The sequence below is a fragment of the Magnolia sinica genome, chromosome 11 (genome assembly GCF_029962835.1).
Source record: "Magnolia sinica isolate HGM2019 chromosome 11, MsV1, whole genome shotgun sequence".
In the NCBI taxonomy this organism is placed as follows: domain Eukaryota; kingdom Viridiplantae; phylum Streptophyta; class Magnoliopsida; order Magnoliales; family Magnoliaceae; genus Magnolia; species Magnolia sinica.
In genome coordinates, this window is record NC_080583.1 from 58,714,017 (window position 1) to 58,733,067 (window position 19,051).

At 39.4% G+C, this 19,051-nt stretch overlaps 1 protein-coding gene across 1 annotated transcript; it reads left to right on the top strand.

The window, feature by feature from the left end:
* Positions 1 to 5,680: 5,680 nt before the first annotated feature.
* LOC131219196 (uncharacterized) lies at positions 5,681 to 18,515 on the top strand. The gene is made up of 4 exons (XM_058214206.1): positions 5,681 to 5,962; positions 15,286 to 15,375; positions 15,463 to 15,559; positions 18,153 to 18,515. The coding sequence occupies exons 1-4, from the start codon at positions 5,749 to 5,751 to the stop codon at positions 18,289 to 18,291; spliced, it is 540 nt and encodes a 179-aa protein (XP_058070189.1). The 5' UTR covers positions 5,681 to 5,748; the 3' UTR covers positions 18,292 to 18,515.
* The last annotated feature ends 536 nt before the right edge of the window (positions 18,516 to 19,051 follow it).

A 19,051-nucleotide genomic window follows, 5' to 3' on the forward strand; every position in this document is an offset into this window, starting at 1 on the left:
GTTAGGTCACAGCAGCATTAAGCTTGGAGCGTGCAACCGTCTTCTGAAGCTTTGATTTTCGATATATGTATTTCCCTTTCAGCACTGTATTCAAATGTTTATATTAGTAGATATGTGAAGATGACGTTGCCTTTGTGATTTGGGTAAACTTGTGGTTATGTCTCTTACGAGATAAATGTACACTGGAAAATCCTCCTTGTAGGATCCCAGGATTGGAATTTGGCGTATGAGCACTGGGAGATGAGAATGCGGTACTACAGAGGCTGTCGGCACCGGATTCGGCGATCAGGAATCCTATGAGCCCGATTTTCGAGTTTGGGGTGTGACAGGATGTCTATAAGGGATTGAGGTTACACAGGGTGGTCAAGGTTATCATGTTGAGGACAATGAAGGGATATAATGTAATTTTTTTTTTTTTAATGTATTGGCTTGGTTGAACACTTGTTGAACAACCTCGACCTTTAATACATGACAACCACGACCCGTAACATATGACAACCTCAACTCTTAATACATAATAACCTCAACCCTTAACACATGATAACCATGACCCTTAAAACATGACAACCTCGACCTTTAACACATGACAACTTCGACCCTTAACATATGATAATCATAACCCTTAGTATTTTAATTACTTTTATTTTTCTTTGCTACTAGCTTTTATTTATTTATTTTGGATGTTAATACCTTATCTACAATAAATTACAACTCTGGAAATACCGAGCATTGCCTAAGTGTTTCATTCAGTTTATAAGGGATCTTAAAGAAAATTTTAACCAAGTGTCCTACTCATATAGAGATGTTTAGGAACTTATGCTTCAAATTTCTATTGAAATTCGATATCTCACAATGGCGAGCCTACGATCAAGTACTCCACTGTCTTATGCAAGGGTGAATATGGTTGAGAAGTGAGCCCTGAAGTAAAGAAGGCATATGATATAGAGGAAGAATGAATATTCTTTTGTATGATAAAAGGAAATATGATTTTTTTGGAATGAATATCTTTTGTAGGAATTTTGAGTAAATGAAAGGTTTTGATGTTGGATAAAAGAGTTGGATGCAATGTAGGTAGATGGAGTCAGAGTTTGGGCGAAAGTGTTCATCATAATGCAATACAGGTCATGGTTGTCATCCATTAATGGGTACTGGTTGTCAAGTGTTAAGGGTCATGATTGTCATGTGTTAAGGGTTAGGGTTGTGGTTGTCATGTTTTAAGGGTCGTGTTTGTCAAATACTAAGGGTCATGGTTGTCATGGGTTTTGGTTGTCATGCATTAAGGGGGTGAATGTGCACACGACCTGATTCCCCGCTAGAGAATAAAACGCATGAGAATGGTCTATTGGAGAATACAACATAAGAGCGTCGTGGTGGATTCTATCGAGGAAGCTTCAAAGAAGAAGAGTTTTGAAATAAATAATGCTAAAGAGTAGAGTACACCATAAAGCAGTGGTGGGTCCCATGAAGGTAGAAGAAACTCTTTGAATATAAAAATTGCAAAATGTAGAAATGATGTCTCTCAATATACTTGCCCTTATTGTACGGTCCTTAGACACTATCTATGAGACTCACTGTATGATGTGGGTCGAATCTACTCTGTCCATTACATTTGGAATTTAATTTAAGGCACATGAATCTATAGTTGAGGCATATATATATATATATATATATATATATATATATATATATATATATATATATATATATATATATATATATATATATATATATATAAGGTGGATCACACCATAGGAAAGAGTTTGAATTATATGACCACTTTATTGATTGTTGTGGACTGCAAAGAACTCATATTAGGGGTTGCTTAGCACCATGGATTTGTGGGGACTTCAAATCCCCTAGGTTGTTTGGCACCATAAAGCAACCGGGGGTTTCAAATCCCCTCAATCAAGGGTTTGAAATCCAAGGTGAGACCTTCAATTACATCTAAAATCATTCCCATAGTTGCATGTGTAACATGTGTATCACTGGAGCTATTAATCTATTAGACACATGGCCCTCTAATGATATCCTAAAATATGATGATCAATACCGTGATAATATGATAATCAATTGCATTACTAGATGTGTATCACTAGATTATCAATTGCATTACTATAATTACTTTAATATGATGATCAATACCGTCCAAACATTGTCTAATAAATCAATAGTTAAAAATCATTGGTTAGTCACTCGGACATGATCTTGTGCTTGTAGCCCATCTGAGACTAAGACTTGGAATTTCATCATTTTTTGGCAAAGTATATATTTCAGTATGCTTATTGCAACCATTGTGTCAAAAATTACGGAAGTTCGCTAATTAGAGATATTAAAGTTAATTTAGTAATTAAATTCAAACTCCTCCAAATTTACTATGGATAGCTACTTTTGGATTAAAGTTGATTCTCAATCATGGGTGCCAAACACAACAAGAGGATTTCAAATCCAGGGAGCCCACTAAATGCAGCCCCAGCCTCACCGACCACCAGCCATTACCACTTTATTGATTGCTATGGCCTTAAATTAGTATTTTTCCATTGAAATGATGGCCCACGAAAATTGAATAATTGGATCTACCTTCAGGTCAGTTCAATCACAATATAATAGCCACATCACGCAACGGGCACTTTCATCCCAGCAAACACTAAAAAGTTAACAAGAGGAAAAAAAACATAAAGAGGCCAAACATGTCAAAAGATCTTACCTGAGGGCCAGTTTGGAGGCCAAACATGTCAAAAGAGCTTACCTGAGGGCCGTTTTGGTAAGTGTGTGTGTGTGTATACACACACACACACACATTAGGATGGATTGCGTGCCACCGGCCCCACAAAAGACGACGCGGCCTTTGCTGCCGGGCCACCTTGACATGTATATTCTACGTCCACGACCTATTTTGCCATATCATTTTATGCCATGAGCCTGAAAATGAAGCAGGTCAAAATCTCAAGTAAACCATATTATACAAAACAATGATGATTGAACGCTAGCTGTTAAAACTTTCTAGGCCCATCGTAATGTTTCCGTAGTGTTTATTTGCCATCCAACCTGTTGACAAGGTAAGAAAGACTTAAATTAAGAGAATAAAAAAAATATAAGGTTGATCCAAAACTTTCTTAGCCCACAAGCTTTTAATGGTCAATAGGAACTGTTTCCTATGGTATGGTCCACCTGAGATTTGGATCTGCTTTATTTTTCAGCTCACACCCTAAAATCATCAGAAAAACGGATGTAAAGCGAGGATATAGAATAAATACAACAAGGTGGGCTCAAGGTAAGTGCCGCACCGTCTAGGGTGAGGCTGGGGCCGCATCTAGTGAGCTCCCTCTTTAGCCGTTGCTAAACAGGGATTGGCTACTCCCCCGCCACCAGCCAATGGCTGATGGTCTGTGCTATGTGGCCCCCACCATGATGTATGTGTTTCATCCATTCTGTCCATCTATCTTTATAGATAATTTTATGGTATTAGGAAAAAAATGAGGATTATCCCAATCTCAAGTGGACCACATTACAGGAAACAGTGTTGAATGAATGTCAACCATTACAAATTTTTTAGGGGACATAAAAGTTTTGGATCAAGATGATCTTTTTTTTTTTTTTTTTTTTTTTTTTTTCATCTAGGTCTTTATGACCTAATCAACAGATTGGATATCAAATAAACAGTACAGTAGGCCTTAGAAGGATTTTAACGGCGGATATCCATTCGCTATTACTTCCTGTGGTGTGGTCAACCTGATCTTTAAATCCATCTCCTTTTTGCATTTAAGACCTAAAATGATCTTTAAAAATGGATGAACGGAATGGATGAAGCACATGCATCATAGTGGGGCCCACAGAGCACCGACCACCAGCCATCGAGCTAGTGGCAAGGGGAGTAGCCAATCTGTTTCCGCTAAACAGAGTCCATAACCTTTCTTCACTATTTTTCGTCACTACTAGAGCCGAGGATTTTATACCCGAACCGGTGGATCCGACCTGATCCGACCCGATTTGAACAGAACCAACGGTCAGGATCGAGTAGCGTAATCCAGATCAGAATTATTTTCGGATCGAATCCGGATAGGCCCTGTTCCAAACCGACCCAATCCGAAATCCGATCCGATTTGATCCGATTCGAACTGGCCCAATTCGGACCGTCTGCAATTTCTAAGTGCCTGTGTATGATCCATCAAACTCCACCAGAGTATTAAATTTTCTTGTAACTGCAACCCACGCTATAGCGGTTTTGAACAAAACAATGGGTTGGAAAAGCAGTTTTAAGTTTCCTGTTTGAAAATTCATACGTATTCAGTATTTCTTCTTGGAAACCGGTCCAAATGGACTGGTTTAAATTTGTGGGTCCCACTGTGATATATATATATATATATATATATATATATGATGTATCTGTGCCGTCCATCCATTCTATCAAAACATTTTGAGGCATGAGCCAAAAAATGAGGCCGATCTAATACTCAAGTGATCCACACCAAAGGAAATAGTGGCCCTAAAAGGTTTTTAAAGGTAAATGTTTGATTTCCTAAATCCTGTGGTGTGGCCCACTTGAGTTTTGGATCATCCTTATCCTTTTAGACGATGCTATAATTTCAGCCGGGATAATGGATGGACGGTGTGGATAAGACACACATCATCGTGGGCCCCACATATATTTCACAGCATCATCGGTTTTAGTGCCAAAACAAGCAAGCGACATATCAAGCATTGGTACAATTACTGTAATTAAGGAAATCATCATTAACCATTTCTTGTGAGTTTACCATTGGTTTGGAGATCAAAGTGATATGGCCCTACAGTGATGTATTTATTATATCTACACCATTGATATATATTTAGAGATCATTTTAGAGCATTATCCAAAAAGAATGGATCATATCCAAAGATCATCTGGACCACATCACAAATAGAAACAGAGAATGATTTTCGGTGTGGTCCCACTGCTTTTTTCAGTGTGGTCCACTTGATAGTCAGATCTATCTTATTTTTTTGTCTCAAGCCTTAACACGAGCTTGCCAAATGGATGGACGGTTTGGATATAACACGTATCCCATGATCAGACCTACCTAACTTGGTAACATCAAAGTCATCTTTTCGTGGGTAACAAGTTACAACAGCTATCGTGCACAGCATGTTCGCAGCGGCAGCACCTCGAGCTCTAAGTTGTATGAACGGCTCAAATGATATCAATCTTATATGGGCCTCAGAGTGGTGTATTTATTATATCCATATGTTTATCCATTTTTCATGATCATTTTAGATCATTTGGAAAAAAAATTTAAATCATATCTAAAGCTCAAATGGACCACATCGAAAATAGCAATGAGATAATGATTTTCATTGTTTTTAACGATCCGAATCACACCAAACCCAATCCAACTTGGTTTCCCAGACCAAGTTAGACTCTGTTCGTGTCAGGCCAATCGTGTGCCGGGTCGGATCGAGTCCTATGTTCCCGACTAGTTCCTGGATCGGACCGGATTCGGGTCAGTTCAACTGGGATTTCGAACCGAATCAAGTTAGCCCCAATCCGATCCGACTCGGTCGGATGCCCACCCCTGACTCACTACTTTGCTTTGAAGTCCCGCTGCTGTCGCAATCCGTGGGGTTCACTAGATGGACATCCTCGAATGGCACATAACCTGCCACGTGGAAAGTAGCAAGAAGCAAGATGACTCCACCGTGGATTCTCTTCCATAAATCAATCTTTAGATACATCGTAGGCTCCTCAGGAGAGAGAGGTAGAAAAGGCCGACCATGTTTTGCTCTTCTTATCTACCGTTTTCCCGCCTTTCTCCTCACCAGCATACAACAGCTGTAGTCTCAGAGAAATTCAGGAATTGTTCTAAACAGAAAGTGAAATTGGGTGTTGCTGAGAAGTCTATATGCATCTCATCACCATCATCAGCTCTTCAGAAATCCATTCCTTTTGCTGCTGCTTCTGTTTCTATTCTTCTGTGGTCATTTCCAGGTAGGTAATCCACCTGGAAATTCCCAATGCTGAATGACCATTTTCATAAATTCTTATCGTTTTACGTTTCTTTGGTTTCATTTTTCTAGTAATTTGGATTTCCTTTTCTTTTTTTCTTTTCTTTTTTTTTTTTTTAATTTTTAATTTTTAATTTTTAATTTTTAATTTTTAATTGGAAATCTCAACGACTTCTGCTTTTGATTGTGGTGTTGTCAATGTCCATTTCCTATTTTTCTTTTTCTTCATTGATTAAGGAAATTTGATTTTTTTTTTTTTTTTAATTTGCTTGAAATTCGGGATTTTATTTTGAATTGAAACAAGTAGGCAACCCGCTTGATGGTTGGAGATCAAAAGCAGAACAGTTGAAACGGGTTTTTTCTGGAGTATAGAATTATAGACAAGAAAAGTTGGAAGGAAGAGGGCGGAACACATATATGCTTCCGTCGCTTTCAAATGCAGTATATTAACTAGGGAAGTGGCACTTGGGATGTACACACAGAGTGTATGGGAGAGAGAGAGAAAGTGGGGGAAATGGGAAAGGAGGAGGAAAAAAGGGGAGCAACTGTGGTGAAGGTGTGGGCTACATGCAGAGAGAGAAAGAGATAGTGTGCTCATGGTTTCGATGGTGGGTGATTCATCTCCATGTTTTTCCTGTGTTGTGACCTACTTGAGCTTGACACTGGTTCATTTTTTGGGCTTAGGTCCTAACATGAGTAGACGGATGTATGGTATGGATTTCACAGTCAAAGCCTTTATTGTATGGTCTCCCTACTGCTATGATCCATGCGGGCTATAAACAAAGAGAAGAAATTTCCCACGGGCTAATTGCATCAAAGAATTAAAAAGACAGTTTCCCTGTGGGTAAAATCTAAGCCGTTTGAAGGCTCTTTTTTTTTTTTGGGTGAAATGCGAACCATGCGGCAGACAACAACCACATTTTTAGTTCTTAAAATGCCTCTAACTTCATTTAAAAATGTCTTCTCATGCCCTTTGAATATTCAAAGTTTGCCGCCCTACAAAACTAATTGTGGGGCCAAAACTGTCCAAAAGTTGCTTGCGTTACATACAATATAGTTAAAAACTAATAAAGCCTATAAGAAAATACCACACTACCCTTTTCAAAATTCCCAATACTCCCCATCTGTCAGCTAGACAATAGTGCCTTACACACAGGAAAGAACTTGGTGGAAATTTTCTATATAATTGAATGACCCATGTATGGTTTGTATACAGAAAACTGGAGATCTATATGAGCTGTATACTTTTAAAATTAAAGATCCTAAACCTCTTGCATGTTTACAGAATATTTTTTGGGATTTAGAGGATCCTTATCTCAACACTCCCCCTCAAAGATGTAGTTGGAATAACATCAGTGTGTTTTTTAAATAATCAAACTGATGTTATTGGAATAACATCAATTTGTCTACTAAATAATCATGGCGAGCCTCCAATCATAGCCTTTGTAAATATATCTGCAAGTTGTTCTTGTGAGGTCACATGGGGGAGAATAATTTCTTAAGACATTGTTTTTTTTTTTTAAAAAAATTTCTTGAATAAAGTGGCAATCCACCTCTATATGTTTAGGGTGCTCATGAAATGCAAGATTGGATGCAATACAAACGGCACTTGTGTTATTTGTATATAGGGGCATCAGGGGGTTTGGAAAGAGATATGCATATCGCCTAAAAAACCCCGTAGCCATGTAGTTTCACTGTACATTGAAGGCATGGCCCAATATTCTTCCTTTGCTTTGGAGACAATATGTTGCTGTTTACATTTCCAAGAAATGAGAGAGTCGCCAAGGAAGACACCATCTGGTTGTGGAGTGACGAGTATCAAGGCAACCAACCTAATCAGCTTCGGCATATGCTTGTAACATGATAGATGAGCTGGAAGAGGAACAATCGTCTATCGCATATGCCCCGTAGATAGCATATAATGAATTGTAGATAGGTGAATGCCACAAGGATTAACAACAAACTGACTCATGATTTACACCACGAATGATATATCAAGACGAGTCATGGTGAGATATACAAGATTACCAACTAATTGTCTATAGAGAGTGGGATCAGATAATGTTTTCCCATCATCCCTTTATACCATTTACCTGTAATACTTTTATTATTGGTGCATTGATGAGTCCATTATTCCACAATTAAGTCTAACATTACCTCCAATGAGTATCAACTCATTTGTCGTCTGTCAAGTTGGCCAATTGGATCAAGTCCGGAGTATACTTCTTCTGATGGACCATATAACCATGGGGAGAATAATTGACTTACAATCCAAGGAAGTACGTTAGAGGCCCCAGGTCCTTCATTTTGAATGATCAAGTGAAAAACAATTTTAACTACTGAATGTTAGCTTGATTGATTTCCCGTAATAAAAATATCATTGACATATAAGAGTAGTGTGGTCTCAACAAAGTTACACTGAATGAACAAAGAATAGTTGTGGGAGCTCCACGTATACCTAGTTGCCAAAATGACCTGTCAAAGGCATTCAAATCATGCTCGTGGAGCTTGTTTTTTGTCCATGTAAAGATTTTTTTTAAGATGACAGACCATTGGTTTTTCATGGTGATACCCAAGTGGAAGAAGCATGATGTCAATTTCTTATAAATAGACATGGAAAAAAGCATTATTCATGTCCATCTAATAAATCATCCACAAACGAATTGCTGAGAGAGCAATGGTTGTTTGAATTGTAGTCATGTTAGCCACTAGAGCAAACATTTCTTCATAGTTGATGCCATATCCTTGTTTGAAGCCTTGGGCAACAAGATGGGCCTTGTATTGTTCAATTGCTCCATCAAAGCAAACTTAATAGAAAATACCCATTTATTGCCAATGATAGTGGCATTTGTAGGATAGGGCACCAGATCCCTTGTTTCATTCACCAACAGGGCATCTATGTCAGCATCCATGGCCTCCTAACAAGGTATAGGCTATAGCTGAGGCTTCTTGGTAAGTAGAGGGAATCTTTATGGAATCAAGAGTAGTGAATAACGATTGGGGTTGAATAAGATAAGTAAAACGGTCTGGAGAGTAACCAAAGGGATCAGGAGGATGAGAAACTTGACTGGAGCATCATAATTGAGTACCAGAAGTAGAAGAAAGAATAGTAGTAGTAACAGGTAAGGAAGAAGACCGACATTTGTCTAATGGGTGAGCCGAACCTTGCTCTGATTGGTGAGGTGAGAAAGTTGTGGATTGGTTGTGTTTGCCCTGGTATTGTTGGACAACCAATTGTTGAGGATCATAAGAGCTATTAGAACTCAAAGCTAGGGAATTAGAGAAGTCAGGCAAAAAGGATAGAGAAGAGCCAGAGGTAGTACTGAGAAAAGAAAAATATGGGAGATTTTCAACGAAAACAACATTTCAAGACGTGAATGTGACGTGCAGTAGGATCATAGCATAGCAATCCCTTCTGAACCAATACTATATTGTACAGAAACACATAAAGCTGCTTGTTTTTTAAAACACACACAACCAAAAACATGTAAAAAGGGGTGATCAGGAGGTATATGGAATAATGAAGTGTATGGAATCATTCTTTAGGACTAAAGATGGAAGACGACTCATGAAAGACACAGCTGTGGATGCAGCTTCTACCCAAAATGGGAGAGGACATGAGTTTCATGCATGAGGGTTCGAACCACTTCCAAAATATTCCAATTTTTTCTTTATGCTATGTTGTTTTGTTGAGGGGTATATGGATAAGTTCTTTGAGATTGTATATCCTGACTCCTCAAATTTATGTGCTGAACTTCATTAGGTAAGTATTCTCTGCCCAAGTCTGTTCTGAGAACACTTGATTTTTGCACCAAACTAGTTTTCAACCAAGGATGAGAAGGTCTTGAAATGATTGTACACTTCGGAATTTTGGCACATAAAATATCTCTAGTAAATGGGTAAAGTCATCAATTAACAAGACGATGTTTATATCCAATCCGTGAGATAGCTGGAGCAGGTCCCCATATACCATTATGAACAAGATGGAATGATGCAGGTGCATTGTCTGATCGAGTACGAAACGCTAAGATCACATGTTTATTTATAGGGCAAGAGACACATGCTTTATTCACAGAATGTAAAGCAGGAATTTATTTATTAATGAACAAAATGAAATAATATGCCTAACTAGCAGTGAAACAGCATTCGGATGACCAAGTCATCGATGTCACATGTGCCAAAGTTTCGAGGAACAGAAATCAAAGTAAGATCTAGCAAACAAAGAGGAATTGTGACTTGTTTGTCCAAACACCAGTGCAAACAGATACCAAATTCTATGGCCTTTCACCTTCCCAGTACATCGGTCTTGGATCACACAACCATCACAAGAAAATCAAACGGTATAATCATCATCAACTAATTTGCTGACAGTAAGATTTGTAGTTAACTAAAGAATGGAGAAGACATAGGACGGGTTAAAAGGTTTATCAGAGGAAACAGAGAAAGATCATCTGTGCTTGCAATATCCAGATTCTCCCCACTTAGCAGTGAGAATCTGTCTATTGCCTAGATAAGGTTTTCCACAGGATGAATGTGTGTGCACACCAGTGGTATGATTGGATGCACCAGAGCCAATAAACCAAAGAGGACTGACAATAGGAGACAGGAGAGAATACTTATAAGACAAGCCAATAGCAGAAAACGTAGAAGAAATGGTTGTGGAGACGAGCTTTTTACCACATTTGAATATCATCAATAATAGTGGATGACTGGGACCCTATAATAGTATCAGAGGCTTGGGCAGAGGTTGGGTTCCATGGAGCAGCTTCAATCATTGCTTTTGCAGGAGGCTTATTGATAGCCCGATATTCCTAGTATGCATTGTGGTGAGGATTTGGTATGGAGCTGGCTTTTTGAGGGTGGCCTCTACATTCTGTAAAGATGTGTCCAGTATTATTATTTTTTGTAATATATGCGGAAATTCTTCTACTTGTAATACGAGTAGACATGACGAAACTCATTGCATTCAAAAGACTGTGTTTGAGATTTATTCTTCTGAGGTGACCTCTCCTTAGACCATTGGGCAACAAATATGGCCTAGAATCTAGCGCTTGAAGATTAGCAAAGCCAAGATTGAGTATTTGGAAAACACAACTTTAGCAGGAAAAATTACAGATGGAAGGCTTTAGTTAATTCTTCTTTGCAGTGCTTTTTTTTGTTACCTTGGCTTTATCATTCAAATGGATGAAGAGATCAGTGGGGATATTTCCAACATAATTATATAAATGTTGGTGGAGCTGATATGTGCCTTTGAATGTTGTGTGATCGCCGCATGCCTTTGAATTGCAACGAATCATCCAGGTTGGAAAGAAAGCCCTCTTGGAAAGGCAATCTCTCTGTCATGTTTGGATGGCTGGATTACGATTCCTCAGAATCATGAGTTTATGTTTGGATTGAAGAGGAGGAAAGAGAATGGTGGTTGAAACCTTTTAAATTTATATTAAAAAAATTTAAAAAAAAAAGATGAAGAAGAAGAAGAAGAAGAAAAAAAAGAAGAAAAACTTGAAGAGATAACAAGCCGTCTGAGAAATGCTTGACCTGGAAAGTGCAAACCACCTTTCCCTAAGTTAACACTTTATTTCCTTTTTGGAGGAAAGAGTTTCCTATCTATCCTATCAACTCAAACATGATAAACACGCTCACTTGTGGAATCCCTTTCCATACATAGTTTCAGGAGCCAAATGACCCACGATAAAATTCTAAAAGGCACATGGGCAGGGTGTTAGGCTGTTAGAAGGCAGCATTAGCAGAGACTGGGTACTGTGGGCTTGTAACTTAGTTGCACAATCTTTCTATCTAGGAACCACCTCCTCTCTGAATCACACTTGTTTTTCCTGCACTCGCTTCGAAGATGTTTACATGTGCTAATATTTTGAAACAAACACTTTGCCTAAACCCGAACCTGAATCTGCTATCACTTTTATTTATGCTTTATGCAACTATATGTTGCAAAGCTGACTCTATTGATGAGTAGGAAGACTAGTGAGGGTCGAACTAAGAATGAGGCAATTCAAAGCAAACCAAGAGTAGTTCCAATAAGAGATGAAATGAAGGGGAGCATATTGAAATGGTTCAGCCATCCATAGCAAAAAACAGCTACTGATTTTGTGAAGGGAACATTAATGAGCTTGAGTGGCCTGGAAAGAGGATGGGAAGTAAAAGAACTTGGATTGAGGTGGTGAGTAGGGATATTTAAAAGTCTAAAGTTTGTTCACTTGCCGAACATGGGGCCTTAGATTTGGTGAAATAGAATTCCTAAACTTGACCCCAAATAGATGGACAAGGCTAGGAAGATGATGAACATGACCGAGCCATTGTTTGAATAATCTTTCAAAGAAACACGACTGAAACTTTAGAAAAAACAGTATGAAATGAATAGCAGGTCTTCATGAAAAGTCATATAAACAAATGTGAAACCACAAACAAAACTAGAGCTGGGCATTTCTGACCCGATCCGGTGGATCCGATTTGATCTGACCCGATCCGACCAAATCCAACCCGATTTGAACCGAACCGACGGCCTAGATCAGTGCGGTTCGTGTAGGATCAGGCAAATCTGACTATTTATCGGATCGGGCTCAGATCAATATCAATTTGGATCGGACCGATCCGAAATCCGATCCGGGCCATATACGTTGTGTATTTTATAGTTTCCAATAAATTTTATTTTATATATGTATGAAAAAGGGGGGAGTTGATAAGAACTTACATAGATTTTGAGCTAGTATGCTGCCATGAGAGTTGCAGAGAGAGGGAGAAAGAGATGTAGTTCAAATGTTCAAGCGATCAGTAGACAGGAAGCAGATTGGTTGGTGTACCTCAGACCAGCTATATAGCTACTACATTGACGTCAGTAAGATCTGTGGGTCTGATATCCAAATTGTCCATCCATTTGGCGAGCTCGTTTTAAGGCTTGAGACAAAAAATAAGACAGATCTAACCATCAAGTGGACCACACTGCAAAAACTAGTGGGAGATTGAACGTTCTCCATTGAAACCCTTTTTAGGGTCACAGAAGTTTTGGATCAATATGAAATTTGTTTTTCCTCATCATTCAGGTACCTGTGACCTTATAAATTTTGTTTTTCATCTTCATTCAGGTACTTGTGACCTTATGAACAGATTGGATGTAAAATAAACGTTAAGGTGGGCCCTACAAATTTTTTAACGGTGAAAATCATTATCTCCGCTTCTATTTATGGTGTTGCCCAGATGATCTTTGAATATGATTCATTTTTTGGATAATGCTCTAAAATGATCTGTAAAAATAGATGAACGGTGTCGATATAATAAATACATCACTGTGGGCTTGTGGGGCTCATGTAACTTTGATCTCCTTTGAACCGTTCGTACAACTCGGAGCTCGAGGAGCGTCAGTGCTCGTCTTCGCACGACACGTACCTAGAGCAGCTATATAGCTGGTGTTAGCTAGCTATAGACAGAGTACTTGAAGCTTCTTCAGGAAGTCATATAGCTGTATAAAGCTTCTTCAAGAAGCTATGTTGCTGGCGTGAGCTTTACGTGTTTATCCTACTGAGTAAACTATGTGGGGCCCGTCTTGAATTTTTTGGTTTATCCACACCGTCCATCAGTTTTTCCATATCATTTTAGGGGTTGATACTAAATTTTAAGTATATCCAATAATTAAGTAGATCGCACCATAGGAAACAATGAGACCATTAATTTCCACGCCGTTGAACAAAATGAACGATCTAAACCTTGTCCAATCTGATCCGACTTGATTTTCCTGACTGAGTCAGACTCGAATCGGTTCAGGCCAATAGGAGATCGGATCGGATCGAGTAAGATGGCCCGAACTTGGTACCGGGTCGGATCGAATTCGGGTTAGGTCCTGCAAATTTCGAACCGAGTCGGGTTGGGCCCAATCCGATCCGACTTGGTCCGATGCCCAGCTCTAAACAAAACATAAAAGAAAATACTGGGTACTACTACATTTAAGTTACTAATTCATCCAAGCCATCAGCTCATCTGATGAGGCCAAAATTGGTCCACATGAATGGCCCATGGTGTGGTCATGCATGGAACCCCTGACACAAGGTTGATAATCAGCCATTATATACTCTCTATTGAACCCTTGACATTATAAATAATAGAAACCTATTCTCTAACAAAAGCTCCCTGCAAATGAATAGAATACTAGGAAAAACCATACTTTCTAACTTCCGGTATGCCTGAGTATTCATGCTGGAAGCCTCATGTCAAGGTGACTAATGTTGGCACTTTGGATCTCCAAACTGCTAACATAATCTATTCTCTTTTCTGCTGCACTGGTCCCTTCTTGAACACATGCATTGAATGAATGAACCGGGTCAGGTTTATAGCCTTTTTTATGGCTGTGTTATGGATCCCATCTGCCCGCTTCAGCTCCAAAGCTCCTGGATTCAGGCATGAGCTGTAGCCAGCTGTCATCTCTGCAGCATTTTGTCTTGCTTGGAGAGAAAAAAATAGTAGTGCTCCCTTCAAAAATGAGAGATTGTGTTAAAAAAGCTTCCATCATTGTTGATGGTGGGGAGGAGTCCCCATGCATGTCCAAAAGGGGTTTCCTTCCCACTTTTTGGAGAAGAGTGGGAATCCCATATTGCATGTCCATGGGGATTCCAACCCCCTGCCCTAAAAGGAAGAAAGGCTGGGGGGGGGGGGGGGCGGCTTGGTGTGGGGGGGTTGTTTCCCGCCTATTGTTACTGGAGATTTAGCTAGTAGAGAGCTATTCTCCTAGAGCACTAGAAGTCATTCTGCTCCTAGCTGCATTGGGACACTTAGTCCAATTGATGGATCTGGACTGTCAATTCTCTGGAGCACAAATTTCATGGGCTACCATGTGAATCTCACACTGATTAGCTGATCAGATCCCTCCATAGTTGGTTCCATGAATGGGATGTTTTGGCTAATTTTCTGATAAAAAGGTAATTATTTGGATCCATTAGCAATCCATGATGGCCTCCAACAAATAGATGGCTGATATTGTTTATTGGACCTATAGATGATCTTAACCATCCATTTTATAAGCTAATTGATTGGATGGTTAAAATCGTCCAATCAGTGTGATGTTTTCATAGTAGCAACATGATACCTATGCTGGAGCTAATGGACAGCATAGATTGAACGATTGGGCTGTCCTGTCCAAGCGGGATGATGCAACTAGGAGCACATTTAACTTACATAATTCTGAGAACACCAGATCATTTCTATTAGTATAGTTTTTTTTTTTTTGGTTGTTGTTGTTGTTGTTGTTAATGAATTACAAGATCTTGTATTTTTAATTGGTTAAGCGTATTGGTATTGCAGTTAATGCTGGAATTCTCTCAGGATTCTCGGGCTTAGAATCAATGCCTGGCCCTCAGCTACCTCAGTTTGATTTTCTCACACAACGGAATGGTTTGATTTTGCCTTGGCTTTTTCGTACGTGGATGTTTGTTGCAAAGATCTATATTTATAGATTCTATTTATTATTTATTTTTGAAGAAGAAAACCAAAAGAAGTATGCAGAGTTCGATTCAAGATTTAAATCATCTCCAATGCTTAAGGAGCTCTTGGAAAAATCTAAGTCGAACAAAGAAAAGTAAGTTCGTAATTTCCTCTTGTTTATTCACATGTTTGTATGCCAAGGGCCTGTTTGGTTACAAGTGAAATTGTGTCCTGGACAGACTGTCACGGGTCAGGCTGTTTTGGACTAGCCATTCTATTCATTGTTTGTCGAGCACCCTTGAACAGGGAGTAAAGATGGATTGCAGTGCATGTGGCACATGTGGGGATCTTAAGGTGGATGGTGTCACATGTAGCTCTTTTGCATCTGCACATTGCATGCCATGTATAGTGCGCATGAAGATTGATGGTGGCACATGTGTGGCATTAATATGGACGATCTCACATTTGGCACACGTGATGCATATGCACAGAACATTATGTTCTTATGTGCAATGAACCAAGGACAAGCTTCCCTCATCTTTATTACATCTTCTTTTTTTTTTTTTTTCCAACAAACATGCTATCCTTGTTAACTGTCAAGTTTTTGGGGCAGACTATCCTTATTTTTCTTGGTTCCTACCATAAATGGGTTAGACAAACATGGACGAGCTGTCTGCCTTGGACAGCCTATGATGGACAGAACTTTGCTTGTATGCACATGGCTCCTAAATGCAAGGTATTCCGTAATAGCAGGTTCACAAGAGTTGTCATGGGTTCGAGTACCCATTGTGGTGAAATCCCACTATGTGGTGTGAGTGTGTGGGTGTGTGTGAGGTGTGAGTGCATGTGTTTTTAAAAAAATGTGGCCGTAACGGCCACCATAGTTACCTTAACGTTACGGTCCCTATAACGGCTGTTACGGTCTCTCTCTCTTATTTTTTTTTATTTTTATTTTTTAATGAAAAAAAATGAAAAAACATGTATCTGGCCCGTAACATACCGTTACGAGGCCATTACAACCTTTATAGGGGGCCGTAACGGCGGTTACGGGTTATTTTTTCCATAACAGCCATTAAGACCCCGTAATGTGTATCGGTTGCCACCATTACCTTTATGTAATGGCCGTTATAGTACAACGCACCATGCCTGAATGAGAAAGCCTTTTGTTACCACATAATCTATGAATGGAAGCCTATGTAGATGCAGAAATGGTGCACATTTGTACTACTTTTGCTTATGCATTTATGATGAAAAAATGGGGCACATTCGCCCTACTTCTGTATTTATTTGTATTTGGAAAAGTATAAGGTGCTATCAATTATTTCCAAGTTATTTTTGAAGTTGCTGTATCTTGATACATGTGGTTCAGTTTAATGAATCTCAAATGTTCACTTGCTAGGCCGTACCATGAATGGACTATATCCCAAAAATCACATTTGTGATAGTCTTATCCACCCATCTGAGGATTTCTACTGGTGAGGAAGAGAATTAGAAAAAATTACAATCAACAGAAATCTCTCATTGGTGGCTTGAATCAACCAACCAATGTATCTTTGGCGTGTGACCATCCATGGCAGGGCTGTTAATGTGCCAAGCTTGGGCTAACCACACCAAAAACAAGGCTGGTCTGTGCCTAAACCAACCACATACCTTGTCTGTTGATCATCCTAGGCAATGGTAGAGCTAAGCAGATCAGGGACCAGATCTTGTATGTTTGTACCTCATAGGGAGATTTGAGTTCTTGTAAACTAAGAGATTGGTTGTTAGCACTAGAGCCTCTCCCATAATAATTTGTAGAAGAGTGACCATGCATGCCTGAACTGAAATAAAATAAAAATGCTGCTGGTAGGGGGAGTACGTAGGACCCAGTCCAAAATGGAATGTGTGGGTCCTGCTATTCCAACTTAATCAGGCTGTCCATCTTTGTCCACTTAGGTATATCCAAAACCTATTACTTCCCCACATATGTCAAGTAGCCTATTACCTCTCATGAGATCTAAAACTTCTCTTCCTCCTTACCCCATTTGGACCTAACATTCCATTCACATCTTTACACTGATTGATAAGTGTACTCAGACTCTGTATATCCAAGCTGCTCATCAGGTGGGTCCCATTGTCTGGATTACATGTCTTAAAAATCAGGCCGATCTGGTCATCAGGTGAGTAGACATGTATGCCGAGTATGACCTGATTGCTAGTTTCACTTAGCCGTCCATTTCTTTCTTCCACATGTGGCCCACCAGTATCAGATTGGCCTGATTTTTTTACACAAGACATACATGCTGGGATCTGCCTGATGTATGCCGTGTTGCCACGTGAAATGTGAGTGCTGAAAAGCGCACTGAGCGCCTTGTGTATGAAACACAAGCCCATTACTAGCACACGTAGGGATCGCTTTTTTTATAAACATGTAAACACATGACCACGTGTTCACATACAAGCCATCTAGCTTATTGAAACTTTTAAAACCCTTGTGTTGAAAGGGTGAGATCTTTCAACATCCACCATATACAAGGTTTGAAAATCATTTAGGTGTACCATATCAGTCACCACTGACACTGAGCAGATTTCATCTGATACCGCCACATCATACATGGATGGAACCAGCCCTTGAACTGTGAGGCAATATGCACCCATTTAGGATGATACTTTAAACCTATTATGTCATCGTTGATTTTACTTCCTCTGGTGCAAGCCATTTGAATTATATTCTGATGTTATGTTTCAAATTGTGGAGAAATAATCAGGAATCGGCAACAGATCCAAGACAAGTATTGCATCCGTGGAGCGGAGTGGGGTGTAGGCGACTGTTCGACCCAGGGCATGACACCTGAAGAAAAGGATAACTTCATTTCCATGTTGAAGCAGAAATCTGGAGGAGACTGAGCAAATCATGCTTTTATGTTGTATGACTCTTCTTGCTAAATATATTTGTCATTATATATATATTTTTTGGCTATTAGGAATGTATTTATTTTCCATATGGTGGATACCTGTATAAATCATTAAGGGCCCCTTTCGATAGGTGGAAAGAAATTTGAGGAAAATGGTCTTTTTCCAGAGATGTTGTTTCTAGGAAACAGTGAGAAATGAAAAGCTGTCTGCCTCGATTCCTTTTTAAATAAGATTTTCTTATATATATACACACATATTCTTCATTTCTAATTTCATTGGTTGGAAATTTTTTTTGAAGTTTTCATTAAAATTTTACTCAAAGATGGAAGGTTACATATATGTGTGCTGAAGATGGATTTTGGCACGTCATATGTGACACATTGGCATATCTAGGACATTGTCATGTGTGGATGCTTGAAGATGGATAGTGGCACATGTGGCATGTTGACATGTGTAGCACATGTGGAGTGCTTACAGATGAATTGCGGCACGTGGAAGATGAGGGTGGCACATGCTATACATGCGACACATTGGGGCATATGGCATGTTGACACACATGACAATGGGTGGTTCTATAAGTTGGGTCCGTACCCATGCCTCGGTGGTAGACTCACAAGAGTTTCAACACAAGGTCACAGGTTCAAGTGCCCATTGTGGTGAAATCCCACTGGTGTGAGTGTGTGGGGTGTGTGGGGGGTGTGATCAAGGGAAAGGATCCCTCCAGTCCGCCGACTACCAGGGGTGGTAGACC

Bases quoted from the DNA above. Each gene is read 5' to 3' on its own strand.
- LOC131219196 (XM_058214206.1), top strand. From the start codon at position 5,749: ATGTTTTGCTCTTCTTATCTACCGTTTTCCCGCCTTTCTCCTCACCAG. The intron at 5,963-15,285 runs GTAGGTAATCCA...TTGGTATTGCAG, and splicing joins TCTTCTGTGGTCATTTCCAG to TTAATGCTGGAATTCTCTCA. The intron at 15,560-18,152 runs GTAAGTTCGTAA...AGAAATAATCAG, and splicing joins TCTAAGTCGAACAAAGAAAA to GAATCGGCAACAGATCCAAG.